Source organism: Cnephaeus nilssonii (assembly GCF_951640355.1).
Source record: "Cnephaeus nilssonii genome assembly, chromosome: 13".
NCBI lineage: Eukaryota > Metazoa > Chordata > Mammalia > Chiroptera > Vespertilionidae > Cnephaeus > Cnephaeus nilssonii.
The window spans coordinates 15630432-15647922 of NC_137084.1; the positions used below are offsets into that span (position 1 = coordinate 15630432).

The 17491-nt window shown below is 61.3% G+C and overlaps 1 protein-coding gene across 4 annotated transcripts; it reads right to left on the reverse strand.

The window, feature by feature from the left end:
• Positions 1–42: 42 nt before the first annotated feature.
• On the reverse strand, positions 43–16056 carry TP53I11 (tumor protein p53 inducible protein 11). 4 transcript variants are annotated; one of them, XM_079787405.1, is made up of 9 exons: positions 15880–16056; positions 6530–6586; positions 5638–5717; positions 5088–5247; positions 4409–4467; positions 4145–4193; positions 3641–3737; positions 2732–2833; positions 43–2297 (listed from the first exon to the last, which is right to left on the reverse strand). In XM_079787405.1, the coding sequence occupies exons 4-9, from the start codon at positions 5214–5216 to the stop codon at positions 2164–2166; spliced, it is 570 nt and encodes a 189-aa protein (XP_079643531.1). In that variant the 5' UTR covers positions 5217–5247; positions 5638–5717; positions 6530–6586; positions 15880–16056; the 3' UTR covers positions 43–2163. The 4 variants fall into 4 exon arrangements, with proteins under 4 accessions (XP_079643531.1, XP_079643532.1, XP_079643529.1 ...); XM_079787406.1 differs by having other exon boundaries at positions 5634–5717; XM_079787403.1 differs by lacking the exon at positions 6530–6586.
• Positions 16057–17491: the final 1435 nt, after the last annotated feature.

Sequence of the window (17491 nt, forward strand, 5' to 3'; positions counted from 1 at the left end):
ACCGTGAAGAAAGGTGGTCTCGATTTGGGGTGGGGTGGGGCAGAGGGGACCTGCGGGAACTGGGAAGGGGCATTCTGGGTCCTCCCAAATCCTTAGGATGGGAGCTGGGCCTTCCTCACTACACTTGTGAGCCCCCTTGTCCCGCTCCCCTTGGTCACTGTCTCCTCCCCAAGGACTCCTCCTTCCTACCCCCCGGCGCCCCCCTGCCCCCCAAGGCCATGCCTGCCTGCCAGAGCCCCTCCCTCCAGGCCTCTCTGGAATGTTTAACCAAGCAGCAGGAAGTAGTACAGGAACGCTGTCCTGTGCAGAGCCTGGACAGTGCCACCCGGTGGGCCCTCACCACACCCCGTGCCCTGCACCCCGCACCCCAGCTGAGAGTGAAGTAGCTTGGCCAGCTCAGCCCTAGCCGATGCCCAACACAGAGCCCGACTCCAGAGCCCACGCCTCCACTTCCCTGCCTGCCTCCGAGGGGTCTACCTGCCGGGCCCAGCGGTTATTCGGACAAACCACCCCCTGCCGGAGGACTAGCCAGGCCTTCCAAGGCGTGGGCCAGATGGAGGACGTGGCCTTGGTCTGGGGCCCTGCCCACCAGTCACCAACACCACCTCCAAAGTGGGCAGAGCAGCCTGCCTAGGGCTCTCCCTGGGGACAGGCTCACACTTCAGTGGGAGGAGGTGGACGCCAGGGAAGAGCTGGCCCTTCCTGAGGTCTGTCGGCCCTTCGGCTTGGCCATGGTCACCAGCAGAGAGCCTTAGGCCCCTGACCTGCCAGGCCTCTCTCCTCGGCTGTGGGGACACTAGGTATGTGGCTGCAGGGACGGCTGGGCACAGGGACAGCAGAGTGGGGCCCACTGTGGGCAGGTTCCCAGACACAGGCCCACCTGGCAGTAGCCAGAGCTGGGCTGCACGAAAGGACCCCCCAACTCGCCCCCGAACACTCTCTATTCCAAGACAGACAGCGAGACTGGGCCTGGGCTACTGCTCTCCACACCCGTCTCCAGAACACAGGGCTGGAGAGGACAGTGCTGGGAGGGCGGAGGGAGTACTGGGGGACACACAGGCCGGGGGTGGGGGTGGGGGCGGTCTGCAGGGGTGTTCAGCTCTGAGGGAGCCAGGTGGCCGCCTTCTCCACGGCATCTGCGGGGCGGGGGGCTGGGGGCGTGGAGGGACAGGAGAGGGGGTGGCCTGCTGAAATATCTCTCTCTTTTTCCCCAGCTGAGCTTGAAGGGCACCCAGTCCTATCCTGCCAGACCCTGGGGGCAGCCCAGGCTGGAGGTCCAGAGGGCAGCACCCCGGGGAGGGGGAAGGGGAAGGGAGGGGCTAAGCCAGGTGAGCATCAGACCCTGGAGAACACGCCAGGTTCCAAGGCTTTTCTTCTCATCTCCAAGCCCCATCACTGCCAGGTGGATCTGCGTGTCCACGTCAGGCCAGCCTGAGGGTGAGGCCTCTGGCAGCCTCTGGACCCAGGCCAGTTGGGCGAGGGGGGCTCCTAGGCGCCTCCAGGAGCTGGGGTGGAGGCAGAGCAGCCTGGATCAAGGGCCTGGAGAGCCCGTGGTGGCCGGGACAGGGCTCTGCTGCTTGCGGCCTTCCTGTGAGGTGGGCAAACGCCAGCTCAAAGACAGCCACCCCCACCCGTCAGCCTGCGGCCGGGCTGTGGGGGGGATAGGTGTCTGCGTTTAGGGGTGGAGAGGGGCCCCCACATGTGGGAGGGCCCACAAGGAGTAGGGGCACAAGGTCAAGTTCTTGGGTTTTCCAGCTGCCTGGGCACTAGGTTGGCTGGGGGTGGAGGGGGAGGACAAGGAGGCAGCCCACAGCCTCTCTCCAAAGAAAGAAGGGCCTCCGGGCAGAGGGGCGGGGCCTCGCCTCAGCCCGATACCCCGCGATGCAGGCTCTTCAGTCCGTGTCTGTCCAGGGGATCCGGAGACCAAGAGGCTCAAGAAAAGAGGCGTCCTGGTGTGGGGCACAGAACAGGGGTGCAGAGGCCCTGTCCCTCCTCAAACCTGAAAGCCCTGATCACAGCATTCGGGGAGAGCCCGGGAGGAAGGAAGGGGGCCACTCCTGTCTGCCTGGGGCAGGGCAGGGTCCTTCCTGCCTTCCATGAACCAAAGGGAAACTGAGGACCAGGGCCTCCGTGCCCCAGAAGGGCCCCCCGCCCAGTGGTCAGCTAGACTTTCTTGGGTTTTCGGCCGACTTGGTAATAGTAGTAAACGCTGATGGCGACGAAAAGGAGGCGGCTGGCCAGGAGCAGCAGAATCCCCAGGGACATGAGGCCGGTCTCGGCGAGCGTGGCAGTGACCACTGTGGGAGACAGGCCGGGAAGGAACGGAGGTCAGAGGGCTGCGCCCTCACCCCGCCACAGGGCGGCAGGCTGCTCCCTGCACTGGGGGTCCTGCCGGCTGTCTGACCCCACAGGCACGTCTGTTCTGATGTCCCCCACGCGGCAGGAACTGAGGTGTGCTTGTGGGCAAAACCCGTGTGTGCCGTCACCCCAGCGCCGGGGTGCGGGAGGCTGTGGAGAGGCCCGAGTGTGTATTCAGAAGATACAGGTAGGTGGTGTCCGTTGTCTGAGCACAGGTGTGCAGGTAAACACAGCTGCACGGGGGCCTCCTCCTTAGACAGGTTGCCATCACGTCCTAGAAATCTAAGTGGCAAGAGCTGGGAGGTGGGGGCAAAGCGGCCCCACCCACCCTGCCGTCAGCCAGCCTCCCCTCACTGCCCGCCTCAGGACTCACCCAAGAACTGGACCCCGAAGTAGCAGGCTTCGGTGAGCAGCGTCCAGCGAATGATAACCTTCTCGGCCGTGTAGAGAGCGTTCCACATGATCAGAGAGATACCTGGGCAGGGATAAAGAGGGTTTGGGGGCAGGACAGCCTGACCCACCCACCCATTTGGGGCAGGGGCAAGGGGCCTGTTCCTTGTCCCTTTGGCCCTGCATGGCAAGGGAGCCCGGATCCTGCACATCCACATCTCCTGCCCTCAGGCATTTCCTCAAATTAAAACTCAGCACACTGTGGGACACGGGGCAAGTCACAGCTCCTCACTGGGACTCGGTCTTTCCATCTGTAAAATGGGAGACCTGAGCTCTAGGTACCCTGCCCCTATCAGGTTCTGTTATGATTCTGGGTTGATAGGCTACCTGGTCCTACAATCACGTTTTCTTTTCAAATGGACTGCTGGAGACAGAAAACCTGAGCCCATGAAGGACTCTCGCTAAGGAGTTCCCAGGAGTGGGGGTGGGGGTAGGCAGACCACATTCCCAGGAGAACCACCTACTTAGCCTCTACCAGGCCAAACTGACACCGTGTTTATTTTGCCTGCTTCCCGAGGCCATGAGGCCCTGGAGGGCAGGGCCTTGACCTCATTCATCTCTGCACCCCAGTGCCCAGGTGGCACACTACCAGCAAGCGCTCAGAAAGTGCTTGTCCAGAAGATGGCAGACAGAGCCCCAAGCCACTGGGTGCATTTTCTAACAGTGGCCGCAAGATGGCAGCATACACCCAGCAGAGACAGACATCAGCTGGAGGGGGGGATCTGGGAAGGGAAGCCTCCGCACAGAGGAAGACTCTCCATGTTTCCCTCCATCCCAGCTGGCACCCCAGCTTCCCATCACCTCCCCCAGAGTCCTCCCCAGCAATACTCACTGAGGAGTGCACCCCCATAGAGGCGGATGGGGGTCTTGCTGGTCACCTGAGCTCCATCAAAGACTGCGTCGTAGAGCTGGTCAGGGAAGGCCAGGGCCTGGGGACAGCAGTTGGGAGGCTCAGGGGGAGGGGGACAGGGAGGGGGGTCACTGTGAAAAACCCCTGGATATTGTCCCCCAGGAAGTGGGCCAGGATCCCTGGGGCAGTCTGGGGCCAGGACCTTAACTGCCCCCCACCCCTTCATGCCAGGACAGGAGGCCCTGGGGTTGCCAGGGGCCAGGGGTTGCCAGGGACAAGGAGTTGGGACCATGGCCACAGATCCAGGATGCTCCGGGGCAGGCAGGCACAGGTGGGATGTGTCAGGAGCCAGGACATGGAGGCAGCCAGCGAGCCTTCACAGATGGGGCCTCAGGATGGCCATGGGGTGAGGAGAGGCAGCCGGGGCCCAGGGCAGGGAGGAGCCCCTAGCAGAGGCCCAGGTTTCCGGGTGGGGCGGGGGCTCACCATGACGGCAATGCCAGAGAAGAGCACAGCAGAAACAAACTGCCAGACCCTGGGGAGGCACCAATGGGAAGGTCACAGCCAAGCCCCTTGCTGCCACCCCAGACCCCAGCGGATGCCCCCTCTCCAGCCAAGGTTCCCAGGGGTGGCTGGTTTGGGGGAGGGGGGGAATGAGCTGGGATGAAGTCAAGGGCAAGACCAGAGGGGCAAGGCCGATGAGACGGGGTCTTACACAGCTCCTTCCTGTAACACACACGCAATGCTCACCTCAGTCCCAAAGGCTCCCGAACGGCAAACTTGATTTCATTGCCCAAGACCTGGCTGATCTGTGAACACAGAGGGGAGGGGTCAGAGCCAACCGGGGGGAGGCAGTGCTCAGCATGCCCAGGCCACACAACCCCCCAGGCCCCCCTCCCCCCGGCATGCTCAGGAGCCCAGCCGGGTACCTATACTTAGCCAAATGGCCACCCAGGCTGAAAAGGTCACACTGAGGCCACCCCCTCACTGCCTCCCTGACACCAGGGATTGAGGGAAGCTGAAAAGACAGTGGCTGGGAATGAATGAAAGCTCGGGGGTCTGCCAGTCGTGGGCTTGAAGCCTGGCTCCTCTGCCACTTCCTGGTTTGGCCTCGGACAAATCAACTAACCTCTCTGAGCCTCAGTTTCCTCATCTATACAATGGGCTGATGCCTGTCTCTGCATCTTCCAGGACTAGCAAGATTAAACAATGCTCATAAAACAGCGGTACACTAACAGGCATATAATAAGCGCGCAAACCTAATTATCAGTTTTCAGTTTTGTTATTATTCCCCTGACATCTCCATTAAGTTTCCGGAAAAAACGAGCTAAGTCCCCGGGCTCCTGCAGCTCTGTGGGTCTCAGCTCGTCTTCTTGCAAAGCGGTGGGCCAGACCTGCCCCCCAACAGGTCCTCAGAGGCAGACCCCACCTTAGAGCGGTGCACCTCCCCGTCGTCATCCTCGCCGCCCACGCCGAGGATCTTGCGGGTCTTCAGGCGGCTCACGAGGTCGGTCTGGCTGTGCTTCTTCATGAGAGGCGGGGGCTGCTTGGCTGCCATCTTGTCCTGGAGCCCGGCCTCTGTGGAAGGGCTGCAGGGAGACACGGGCCTCAGGCCACCCAGCTTCCAGACCTCAGAGGGCAGCCGGACCCAGCCCAGGGCCTGCTGAGGCTGGGGTCCTGGCTCCCCAGTGAACTCCTGCCCAGACAATCCCTGCTGCGCAGCAAGCCCTCCCCGCCTCAAATCCCCCGGACTGAAGGCAGGGGAAGGAGCTGGCCAGGACCCGGCTGAGCCAGAGGAAGGACGGCCAGGGGACATGGGCAGGGCTTCGGACAGGCCAGGTCTCTCCCCTCCCTGCCATCAGCACCCACCACCAGCCTCTCCCCTACCCCCTGTGTCTGCCCATGACTTCCCACAGTGCCCAGTCCCCGGTCCCCGGCCAGCTCCCAGCTCCACCTTGGGCCAGGTCTTAAGCACCTACTGTGTGCCAGGCACCGTGCTGGGCAAGGGAGACGCAGAGATGAGTGGCGTGCCCGTTCTCGCCTCCTGTCAGCACAACACCTACGCAGAGGAGACAGGAGTGAGAACCACAGTGAAGCAAAGGCTCCCAGAGGCTGGCCTGGGGGGGCACGAGGCTCCTCTAGTCACAGCCACTCCTCCGCCCGGCAAGAGGGGTGCTGTTTACTCCCCTTTCTCAGATGAGAAGACCCAAGTGCAATGAAGTCCAACCAAGTTCAACGGGGTTCGACAGAGAGCAGCAGTGGGTGCCTCCCGTATCCCAACATCTCATTCCCACCCACGGCCCCCCTCTGGGAAGGCAGGAACATCACCCCCCGTTCACAGACAAGGGCTCAACCGGGAACCTGGGCTGGACTTGCCGGACCTCCCGGACTGGGCCTCAGACCCAGGTCTCGGGGCTGTGTGGCCCCAGGCGAGCCTCGCTCTCCAGGGCCGCCAAAGGCAGGGCGCAGAGATGTCTCTGGTTCCCCTCCAGTTTCCCAGCCCCCCAGTGTCTTAAAGCAAAAGGAAGCACCCAGCAAATAAACCTCAGATCAGAGAATCAGACTGTGGGGCGTTTGGATGATGGGGCTGTAGGCTTAGACACACTGGGCAGGAGGCACCAGCTAGAGTTGGGAAGTCAGGGCACAACCAGGATGGGAGGTCTCCAGTGAGTGCGATGTCCATGGTGCTGGCCCGCCGAAGCTCCCCAGCCCCGCCCCTCATCTGTCAACTGGGGGCAGCTATGCTTTCCCCGCCCCCACACACACCTGGGGCACCAGAAGGCGGCTCAGTGCCCCGTGCCTGTAGGCGGGAGACGGCCAGTCCCACGGCGGGGGGGGGGGGGGGGGGGGGGGGAGCCAGGGCTTACTCACACGGCTCCTCGGGGACCCGGAGCCGTCACAACACCTCAGCCACTCGCCACCACCTGCCTGTGAATCCAGATAGAAGCTGTAATCAGCTTGGCAGCCCTCCCGCTGCCAGGCGGGCCTGAGAGCCACGGCACAGTCATATTTGTTCCATGGGACGGATGTACCAGTGTCATTATCGTCACTCACCAAGGAACAACTGGGTTGATTCCAGAGTTTAATGACTGTGAACAAAGCTGCTATAAACATCCATATACAGGCTTAGTGCAACCATAAGTTTTCGTTTCTCTAAGGTAAATACTGAGTTACACGCTACCCCTCCATTTTGCTCTAGGAGATCGCGCCAAACTGCATCCACAGCGGCGGCCCATTTGCATTCCCCACAAGGCAGGAGCCTTCGGGTTTCTCTCCCCATCCTGCCAGCACCAGGCATGGTCAGTCTTCCAACCGGCCCTCCCTGTCAGTTAACCCTCCCTCCCAGGCTGGCCATGCTGCCTGACTCCGTCTTTACCGGTTGTGTGGCTTGGGCAAGTCTCCTCACTTCCCTGAGCCTCAGTTTTCCCCATCTGTGAAATGGACCTATACTACTTCCCACCTCCTAGAGATTTAGCGGCAAAAAGAGCTTGGTTAGAGCACACAGTGCAGCCCCTGCACATTTAAATGAAGAAACTGCAGTTAGTGAGGATGTGCTGTGAGGCAGGTATAGGATGGTGGCCCAGGGCCCCTGCCTGGGTCGGGGGGGGGGGGGGCGGAGAAGGGGGGGCTGATCTGTCAGCCATCAGTCAAAGTTACTTCTCTGAGCCCCGGTGTTCTCGTCTGTGAAATGGAAACCCTTACCTTTCCCCTAGGGCTGGGCTAAGGAGAAACAACGTGATGGACAGGAAGCTTCATAAAGGGCCAGCTTGCTGCAGAAGACCTAACGGTTAAGAGCTGAACTGCTGAAGTCATACCCGAGTTCCAACCCTGTCTGCCACTTCTTAGCCGTGTGCCTGTGGGCAAGTCACTCAATCTCTCTGTGCCTCAGCCGCCGCCCGCCACTCCCCTCCCCCCCACCCCCCGCCCCCCCGCAGACACACACCTGTAGTTGGGGAAATAAAGGGTCCTGCCTTAAAGGGATGTTGTGAGAACCCAGGCTATAGCTGTGAAGTACGGAGGGCAGGGTGTCTGGCCCCTGGAAAGTGCGCGGTGGAGATGGGCACTTGGACACTCGGGCCCTGCCCTGGTTCCCCATGCAGCAGTGGCTCTGGGATGCAGGCCAGGGAACATCAGAAGGGCCTAGCTAGCATTTCCTAACATCTCCACCCGTTGGGCAAAGCCCCCAGACCTCAGTCCCATGGCATAAGGCTGACTCTCGAGCCCCAGCCCTCAGGCCTGGGCGGTGTCAGTGACCCCAGCTCCTCTGCGCAATGTCCTCTCCCCAGCAACACACAAAGCTCCCCTCTGCCACATAGGCTGGAACCATAAACCGAAGACGGTGAGGTGTGGCCGTGCCAGCCTGCGGGGGCTGGGTATAGAAAGGGGCTCCACCTGACCCTGGCATCACTCAGAGGTGGGGCAAGCTTTATCCACAGGCACTGCCACCAGGGACCTGGGCTAGTGGGACCCACTGCAGCCACCCCAGGGCCCAGCCCCAGCACTGAGCTCACCACCAACAAAGAAAGGGCCCTGGCGCCTCCCAGGGAGAGCGAGATCTTGAACTTGATCTCCAGGGAGTGGATCCCCTGCACCTGCCTCGAGTTAACGTCCCGAGCACTGAGTTCTGTCCCATCTTCACCTGCAGGACTGGGCCCTGCCTGGGGAGGTAGGTGAGCAGCTGCAATATTCCTATATACCCATCAGCCTTAAGCGTGCCCCACCCCCACGGCAACCCCTCATCTGCCCATGAACTTTCTTCCCCATTAAAGGCCATCCTATGTGTTCATGTTAGGGCCAGCCCCATTTTAACCTAAGAGAGGACAGAGGGCACCTCCTTCCGACCCTCTGCCTGCACTCGGGCTGGACACTGGCTGTGGGCAGCCAGGCTTGGGTTTGAATCCCGGTTCTGCTCTCCTACAGGTGCAGGGCTTTGGGCAAGTCGTGCAGCCTCAGTGTCTGCCCTGAGCAATGCGGCAATGGGAAGGCCCACCCTGCAGAAGTGCTGGCCAACACAGAGGGCGTGTGGGCAGTGCCTGCAGCAAAGCACCCCGCCTGCCACAGTCAGGCCCGCACTCCTGCACTTCCGCTCTTCATTCATTCGGCCGTGCACGATGGAAAAAGCCTGCCTGGCAGGGCTGTCACGCTTCCTTTCCCAGATCCAGCTGCAGTCTGAAGGGCCCCAGGGCTCCCCTGGGGGCCAGATTTCCCCAGCACAAGAGGAAAGGTGGGGAGGAGGGCTGCCCCTCCATCTACACGCTCACTTGGGGGACCTGCTAAGCAAGAAGGGAGACTGTGGCTAGCAGCCATGACCCTCTGCATTCTGCCCCGGCCAGCTGCTTTGACCTCGATTCTCAATAAAGCTGGGAAGCCGCTCCTTTTAATGGTTGTTTCCACTTCTGAACCACTGCTCAGCCAGGAGGGCCCTTCCTGCCCTCCCACCCCCCTCCCACCCCATCTTCCTTGTTCCTCCTCCCAGGGCCCTGCCCTCCTTCCTCTGGACTCAGGGGTTTCGGTGTAAGTAGCCACCGCCACCTCTAGCCCATTCTCCCAGTCATGTCATGGGCAGGTGGCCTCCTGAGATTTAGTGAGCTGAAGGCAGGGCTGGGATTGTGCCCATCTGAGTGAGAGTGTCCCTGCTGCGCCTTGGCACACAGTAGGCACTTTGTTGGCACAGGCAAATGAGACAGGCTAAGAGAAGCAGGTCTCACTGCCCACCCAGGACACTCAGGATCACACGGGGCCCAAGGGGGGCTCAGCTCCAAACACACAGGGCAGAAAGCTGAGGCAGAGGGGACGGGACCTGCCCCAGGCCACACAGGAGCCGGTGGCAGAGGAGGGCAGGAAGGGGGCTTTGCAGTCAGTCAGGACTGGGCTTGAATTTGCACCCATTCCTGGGCAGGTGGCCTGGGGCAAGGGCTTCCTAGGGTGCTGAGGACTCCAGGAGAGGGTGCAAACACCAGAGGGCCTGGCAGATGGGTGCCGGGACGTGGTGGGGTCAGAGGACTGGGTGAGAATTCGGGTGAAACCTCGCCCCACTGTTTCAGAAAGCTGCAGCCGGCACTAGAAGGGGATTGCCGAGAGGCGGGGTGTCAACAGGGCCTGGGACAGTTCCGGGCACGTGAGCTCAACATCCATTTGTGATATATTAGAGTGAGCTGGGAGAGGGGTTGAGAGGCCCTGCTGGCCAAGGTCTGACTCGTGGCAACCCATCCCCACACCCCTTCCTTGCGTGCTTGGCTTGGCATCCGAGGCCAGGGAAGATCATCCCCAAAGAGCTCCCCATGGCAGCAAGACAGAGGGGCCAGGACTGGGCAGAGGCCAAGCAAAGCCCCCAGAGACTGAACCCGCCGGAAGGGAGGGCGCAGGGGTGGGAAAGGTGTCAGAGGTAAATGAGTCAGAGGCGGACGACAGAGTGGGAGGGGGGGGAGGGGACATAGACTAACGACTGGGAAACCTGGGCTCAAACCTCAATGCTTTATCTTCATTAGGCGGTAACCTCAGGAAAGTTTCTTAACCTCCCTGAGCCTCTATTTCCTCCTCGCGAAACCACACTGCTCCTTCTCCGCTCGCAGGGCTGTGACGAGCGAGGCACACTGAGCAGGCAGCGGAGGGCTCGGCACGGGCCGTGTGCCAAGTGAAGGACGGCAATTAGTAAGGCTACCGGGCGGCCGCCCAGGCTCTGCTCCTGCCGCAGAGCAGATGGGCTGGGGCAGCATTCTGCCAGTCCTACAGGACCCCTCCCAACCCCCGTCCCCGGAAGCTGGGTTTCCATAGAAACGGATGGACTACTGAGCGGTCCCCATCGTGGAACCTGTCTGGCAGGAGGAGGGGAAGGAGAGGAAGGGGCCTGGGGCCCAGAACACCTACCACCTGTGATTCAAAGGGCAGTCAATGCTGCCCGGTCAGCCAAGAACCACTTCCTTTCAAACAAGAGCCCCTGCTGGCGGCGGGGACGCACCTGTCCTCCCATCTGGTAAGGAGAACGACCCCCGGGGCATCCACCCTGGGGCCGGAGGGGGCGAAAGTACTTCCAGGCCAGGCATTCCCGGTAACCCCCACCACGCCCCATGAGACTGGGGGTACTATCGCCCCCATTTCACAGAAACGAAGGCCAACCTGTCTCCTGGGGTAAGTGGCAGAGTTGAAATTCAAGCCACATTAGCTGGACCTCCTGAGAGGAGTTGGGGAGCATGTAGGTGGGAGTGTGAGCCTGACCTCCAAAAAGAACTAAGCTGTAAGCTATCTTCCCATCTCCCCTTCAGCGTCCCTGGCCCGTGGCCAGCATCTGCACGCCTCCCTGGGGTCCAGCCTCCCTGGGGTCCAGCCTCCCTGGGGTCCAGCCTCCCTGGGGTTAAGCCCTGGGACTCGAGCAGGACCTGGGAAGGGCTTCTGGGAGACCCATTGTTCTGTTATCACATCCCTGCAAAATACCTGGAAATGGGGCCTGGGACTGGCAGCACCGGGCAGCGGGAGGCAGGGAGAGAGAAGCAGGCCCTGGCCAGGGAGAAAGGGAGGCACAGAGCCCACACCATCCACCCTGGGGCAGCCCATCACTCCTTTGGGGAAGGTGGGGTTTAAAGACCCCCCAGCCCAGAACCCAGACCTGGGCCCTCAGGCAGTGAATCTTGGGGGGGGGGGGGGGCAAAGGGACCTGTGTTCACATCTCGGCTGGGCATTTGAACCTCTCCAGTCCTTTATTCTAAATGGGGGTGATAATGCCTGACTTACTAGGTTGTAGGTGGGTTACAGCTAAACTAGGAAGTTACAGGACACCAGGGAGGCCGGATGGACACAGCTGCATCACCGACATCATCACAGGGGTCTCTGGGTGCAGGTTGGGGCGGGGGCGGGGGGTTGTCTCAGGGCCCACTGGCTAAGGGAGGAAGCCGAGGCCAGGCTGCCATGCGGCAGGGTCCCTTGCTGCATGTCCCCGGAGAGCGTCATTATCCTAAAGGCTGGGCCAGCCTTAGTCAGCCCGGTCTCTCAAGGAGCCGGTGCGCCAGGCTGCATCATCCATCTCTGTCACCGCGGGCTCAGGGTCCACGCTGCTGCAAAGGGCGAGGATGACAGAGTAGAACTGGCAGGGAGAGGAGGGAGCACGATGCGAATCCTGCTGTGGCAACAAGCCCGGTTCCCACGACAAAGCTCCGTCGTCAAGAGAGGGATCCCACGCTCCATTTCCACGAGCCGCCAGGAGCGCGAGCTGGCAGCAGAGGGCTCGCTCTGACGCTGGCGGGCTGGTGGGGGAGCCCGAGCCACTGGGCTGAGACAAGTCAGCTGAGGCCGCCGGCCGATTCGGCCACCGGGCCAGACTCTGGGACTCAGTTTCCCCATCTGAACACAGGGGAGTGTGGTCCCTGGGGCCCCTCCTGGCTGTGACAGTCAGGATCTGGCTTCCAAGCTGCCGAGTCTCCAGGTCCCGCCGCTAGTTCTCTCGCTTTGAAGGTGCCTGGGCTCCAGAAAGGCAGCGGAAAGCCCAAGCTCCTGTTACAAACAAATATCTGCAAAGCTTCGGAGACAGGAAGTAAACATCGCCTGCTGTGTTCTCATTGGGGGGGGGGGAGGGCAGAGGGCCCAGGGGGCACATCCCGGGGGGCCTTGACCCGGGGTCTGAAGCTGCTGCTGTGTGCAGCGGGGCGGGGTCTCGCTGTGGGTCACCACTCAGAAGTCACTGAGAGGGTTTTCCCCTGTCCCTGCTGTCACTCACGAAGGGCAGACAGAGCACATGGAGAATTCCTGTCCTTCCCAGTGACCATGTCAGGACCCTCAGAGGCGGCTGGTGCTTCAGGATCCCACGGGGCCGAGGTCACTGGGAGAGCCTGGTTCCCGGATTCCCTGCAGCCAGAGCTCTTGTGAGAAGGCAGTGGACACATCCTTCTCTCCTCCCACCCCTTCCACCCCTCTCCCCACCCCGCTAGCTGCTCAGGAACTCAGAGAGGGAGGAGGGGAGGAGGGAAGTTTCCTTGAAGAGATGCTGCGCCATTTGGAGTCAACTTTTCCAGAAGCAAATGCCTTCTGGTGTGTTGGAGGAGGCAGGCAGGAGGGTCCCTATACTTCTCCCAGGACGCTGAGGGGCCGGAACCACGGTCCAGGGCTGACATCTCCCCCAGGGGGCTGGGGCTCTGGCTTAGTGATGAAAAGAGGGGGTCACAACTAAAGAGGTCTGTGCTTCTCACTTCTTGGCTGCATGGCCGTGGGCCCGTGACACCACCTCTCTGAGCCTCCGTTTCCTCATCTGTTAAAGAGACCTCTCCCCAGTGAAAAAACACACACTCAACACCTAGAAAAGTCCAGTCCCTGTTTCATAGTGAATGCTCAATAATAATGTTGCTGCTGTTATTTTCAGACTAGGAGACTCAGTTCCTTGCTTCAGATTCCCCTTGGACCTTACCAGCTTCAGGACAGGCACCCTACAGGGACTCCATCGTCATTAACTACAGAGTGGGGCACTAAAAGGGGGGTGGCCATGGGAAGGAGAGGGGAAGAGGGAGAACTCGGGGTCAGCAGGAAGATGCTGCCCTGCGTGCACTGACAACAGGTTGCAGGGATATGCAGCCCCTTGGGTACTAAGCCTGGGTGGCTCCCCTCCACGTCCCCGGCACTTGGCCAGGTCTGGCCCTGGGAGGGGCACAACCAGATGATCGGTTGAGATGCAGGGTGAAGGGAAAGTATTGTGGGCCCAGAGGCAGACTATCAGGCACCCCACGTGCAGCTGCGTCTGCCCTGCAGCTGCCGCTCCTGGACTGCATGTCCCGGGGTGACTTACATGCTGTTTCGGGCATCACTTCCCTCCTCTGTGAAACGGGCAGGCTCCATCCCCCCTCAGCCAGCCTTGCCTCCTATCTCTTCCCCACTGGCCACACAGGCTCCTCCAATGCAGCAGGCACATGCCAGCCTCAGAACCCTGGTGCAGGCTGCTCTCCGCAGGATCTTTCCTTCCCAAAGATACCCCACAGCTCACTCCCTCAAAGCCTTACCTCCAAAGTCACCTCCTCAGGGGGACCTCCCTGACCACCCTATTTAAAGGAACAATCCAATCCCATCCCTGGCCCAACACTCAGCTTTTCCCCTTCGCCTCCCAATACACTATGTAAGTTGCTTATTGATTTTGTCAGTTATTTGCCCCTTCAGTGTCAGTTCCAAGAAGGCAAGAATCTCTGTTTTGTTCCCAGCTACCTCCCAGTGCCGCGCTTTGTTCATTAAATCATTGTTGGTGTACAGCTCACGTTTTGTTCAATGAGTGAAAGCACAGAACAGTCCAGGGACGTGTGGAATAGAATTGCACTGCGAGGATGTGGGGATCGCTATCATGAGATCTTGGGGGAGGGGAAGCTGCTGAGCGTGGGCTGGGAGAAGCTGCAAGGGGCCTGAGAGCAGCGGGGGGTCACACACACACACACACCCCCGCACCCCCACCCCGCACCCCTCCTGCAGAGAACAGACTTGAGCAGTGGACCCCAGCAGGTGTTGACATCCAGATCTGGGTGAAGGGCTTTGGGCCTCAGCCCTTCACTCTGAATTTGGAAGGACTGATTAAGCATGTGGTCTGAAAAGGAGAAGCCGGGGCAGCTGGCTTCCAGGATATTGGGGGCAGAGGGTACCTCCGGGACCCATTTCTCAGACGGGATCACAGAGGCCTGGAGAAGACCCAGTACCTTCTCTCCTAACAACTCCACAAGAAAAATCTTTCCTCCTCCTGGTCTGCGTGTGGAGCCTCCTCCAGTCTCTCCAACAACCACCCCGCCCCACCCGCAGTGTCCCTGGGATTTGAAGGCTGCAGGATGAGAGGGTTGTGGACACCCCCCCCCCCCCACCTCCTCCACAGACCTCCAGGGGCGAAGGTCCAAGAGGCCACAGAGTTGGGGTGAGCATTCCTGCAGCCCCGGGGCCTTCATGCCGCTAGACAGCCCCATCAGGAAAAGTTTGTCTGAAGGAAATCAACCAGGAAGTGCGCAGCGGTGGGGCTGGGGCGGTGGAGCGGGGAGGCCGCCTTGGCTTCGGAGGAACCCCGGACTTGACGGCCTCCGCCACGCTCCTGCCCCCGCCCCCAGCGCTCCGATCCAGCCGAGAAATACGCTTCCCTGGGGCTGCCAGGAGGCAGGCGGCGGGAACCGGCACTGGTTGGGGGCGTGGAGGGTGGAGTGAGGGGGACCCAAAGCGAAAGCCAGGCTCCGCTAGACGCGCTGGGGATGGGCGCGGCGTCCCAGGCGGCTCCTCTCCAGACCCGCAGCAGAGGTGCGAGTTTTTTGCCGACAGCCGGGGCCCCAGCCCTCCAGCGCCAAGCCCCAGGCCCCACACTGTCCCCTTCCAGCGGAGCGCGCGACTCTGAGAGGGCGAGTGGGGGCGTTGGTCTCCACCTGTGCCTGCTCTACCCCGCCCCCCATATCACTGGGGCTGAGGCAGGGGTTCAGTTTCGGCCAGCTTCCCCCACCCCCCAACCCCAGTCTGGAGACTGGGATCGTTTACAGCCTTGCTCTTCGCCCCCTCCAATGTGTCCTTTATCTCCCAGCTCCAGCCGGTCACCCACTTTCTAAGACTCCAGGCGAGGAGCTCCGGGCTGTGGGCGCCCCCGGGTCCTCGGGCCCAGGATCCCCGCCCCCCCCACGGCCCCCCGAACCAGAAGATAGCGCCAGACTTGAGGGCTGCGGGAACTCCGCCACCTCCTTCCGGGGCCCTGCCGAGGCGAAGAGGGGAGGAGGGGGATCCGCAAGTTTTTGCCGCGCGCTCCCCGGACCGGGAACAATGGCAGGTTGGGGATGGGGGCAGAGACGGAGGGGGAGGGGACCGAGAACTGAGCGCGAGGACGGAGTCAGACTCCAGCGAGAGAAAAATTGCTTTTCGCCCCGTTTCCCTCTTGCTCTGAAGCAAGAGCGAGAGCCCGGGACGGGGAGGCTGAGGGCGAAATCAACAGTCCAAGAGAGAGGATAGCGGAGGGACAAAGCTGAGGAGAGGGAAACCGAATCAGAGGGAAGCGCAGCGAGCCGAGAGCGCAAAGGAAAGGAACAGGAGGGCTGCGGGATGGCGCCTTGGAGAGCCAGGGAGAGGATCCCTGGGGTCCCGGCCGAATCCGCCGGTGCCTAGAGGTCCTGGGGCGCCCCGCTCACGGTCCCCAGCGGTCCCCGCGGCCGCAGGAGCACCGCGGAGCTGCGCAGGCACCGGCCGGCTGGCGGCGAGAGGGGGAAAGTGCGAGGCTCCGAGCGGCGGTGGGGAGCAGAACTTACGTTCCTAGCGCACGCCGGGGCCGGCTTCGCGGAACTGGCGTGCAGGGGGACCTCGGGCGCTCACATCACGCCGCCGCGCCGGGCAGGGCAGGGCAGGGCCGGGCTGGACTGCGAGCGGCACCCAGCGCGGCTGGGGTTTGCCTGAGTCTGGAGGCCCGCGCTGGTCCCTCCTCTCAGTGCCGCGCTGAAGCCAATGGCGCGCCGTCCCCTCCCACGCACCGGGCTGCCTCGCCCCCAGGGTGGCCGCCGGGGCGGGCGGGGGAGAACGAGGTTGGGGGGGACTGGGTTCCGGGCTCCCCAGCGGAGGCTTTCCTGGAAAACGCCGCCCGGGGGCGCGCTCACGCCCGGGGAGAAGACGCCTGGGAATCCAAACCGAGGCCCCGCGCCGCCCAGGATGACTTTGTTGGCAAGTTATGAAGACGGCGCCCTTGTTGTGAGACCACCAACAACCCCATAGGTCGGCAAACCACACCGTCTTAAATATCCTTGGGGCACTCCCTGGAGCCTGGGCCAGTGTCTAAAATGGAAAGGACTGCTGGGCTGGTTGGTATCGAGTGTGTAGTAGCACAGTTATGAGGGTCACTGCCTGCCTGCCCATCAGTGCCACGCACTGAGCTCAGGGTGTTATGGGTATCAACTCACTTGATTCTCACAACCACCTATGAGGTCCAGATGTTCAATCCCATTTTACAGATGGCTGTCATGAATGTTTGATTTCATTTAGCCTTCTGGCTTCCAGCCTAGGCCCAGTCTTCTCTCCTCCGCCCCCCCCCACCTCCCCCCGCTTGGTGTGACTTTACCAAATAACATGATAACACACACACACACACACACACACACACACACACACACACACCGTCATGACTAAGATCTTATCTGGGGCTCCCAGACAAGTGGAGGGGGTAGGGATGCTCAGTTGTCAGACTACAGGGGGGGGGGGGTGTGGTGAAATGGGGTTTGGGGGCCCTGGAGGCTCTTTGGGAGCCTTTCAGCCTAAAGAACCAGGCTCCTATAACAACACCCTTCCCCCCAGATTCTGGACTCATTTCAACCCTCTGTGACCAGTCGTGTGCTCAACCAACTCCCAACATCCTGCCTGCACCCTCCTCCTTAGAAAACAGCCTGCCTCTCTTCGTCTTGTCTGATGGTCACAAATGGGTGGGAGGGGGGTGGAGGGGAGGGGGGTGGTGGGGAGGGGGGTGGAGGGGCGAGGGAAGAGGAAGGCAGGGTTGATGACATGCTCCATTTCACAAGGCAAGTAAATGGGGCAGAGAGAGGTGAGCAGTGGTGCCCCAGGCGTCTAGCTAGCTGGGCATTTTGACTCCAGGTCTGAGTTCTTTCTGCACTAGTTCCTTAAAGGTTAATCACGTGCGCTCTGGGACCAGACTGCCAGGTTCAAATTCAGGCCCAGCCTCTTGGTGACTGCGGCTTTAGACACACACAGACAGCAGGAAGTGGCACAGCTCACCATTACAGGCAAAGTGCTTGGGGGGCCGGAGTAGAAGGAAGAAACTATTGATGACCACCACCATCACCCCCAGCATCCACTTTCCTTAAAGCTCCCATAGAAGCTCTCGTTCTCTCCCTTCCCACACTTTTCTAAAGTGATGTG

Bases quoted from the DNA above. Each gene is read 5' to 3' on its own strand.
- TP53I11 (XM_079787403.1), bottom strand. From the start codon at position 5,216: ATGGCAGCCAAGCAGCCCCCGCCTCTCATGAAGAAGCACAGCCAGACC. The intron at 4,468-5,087 runs GTGGGGTCTGCC...CTGTGTTCACAG, and splicing joins GGGAGGTGCACCGCTCTAAG to ATCAGCCAGGTCTTGGGCAA. The intron at 2,298-2,731 runs GTGAGTCCTGAG...TGTCTCCCACAG, and splicing joins CTTCGGGGTCCAGTTCTTGG to TGGTCACTGCCACGCTCGCC.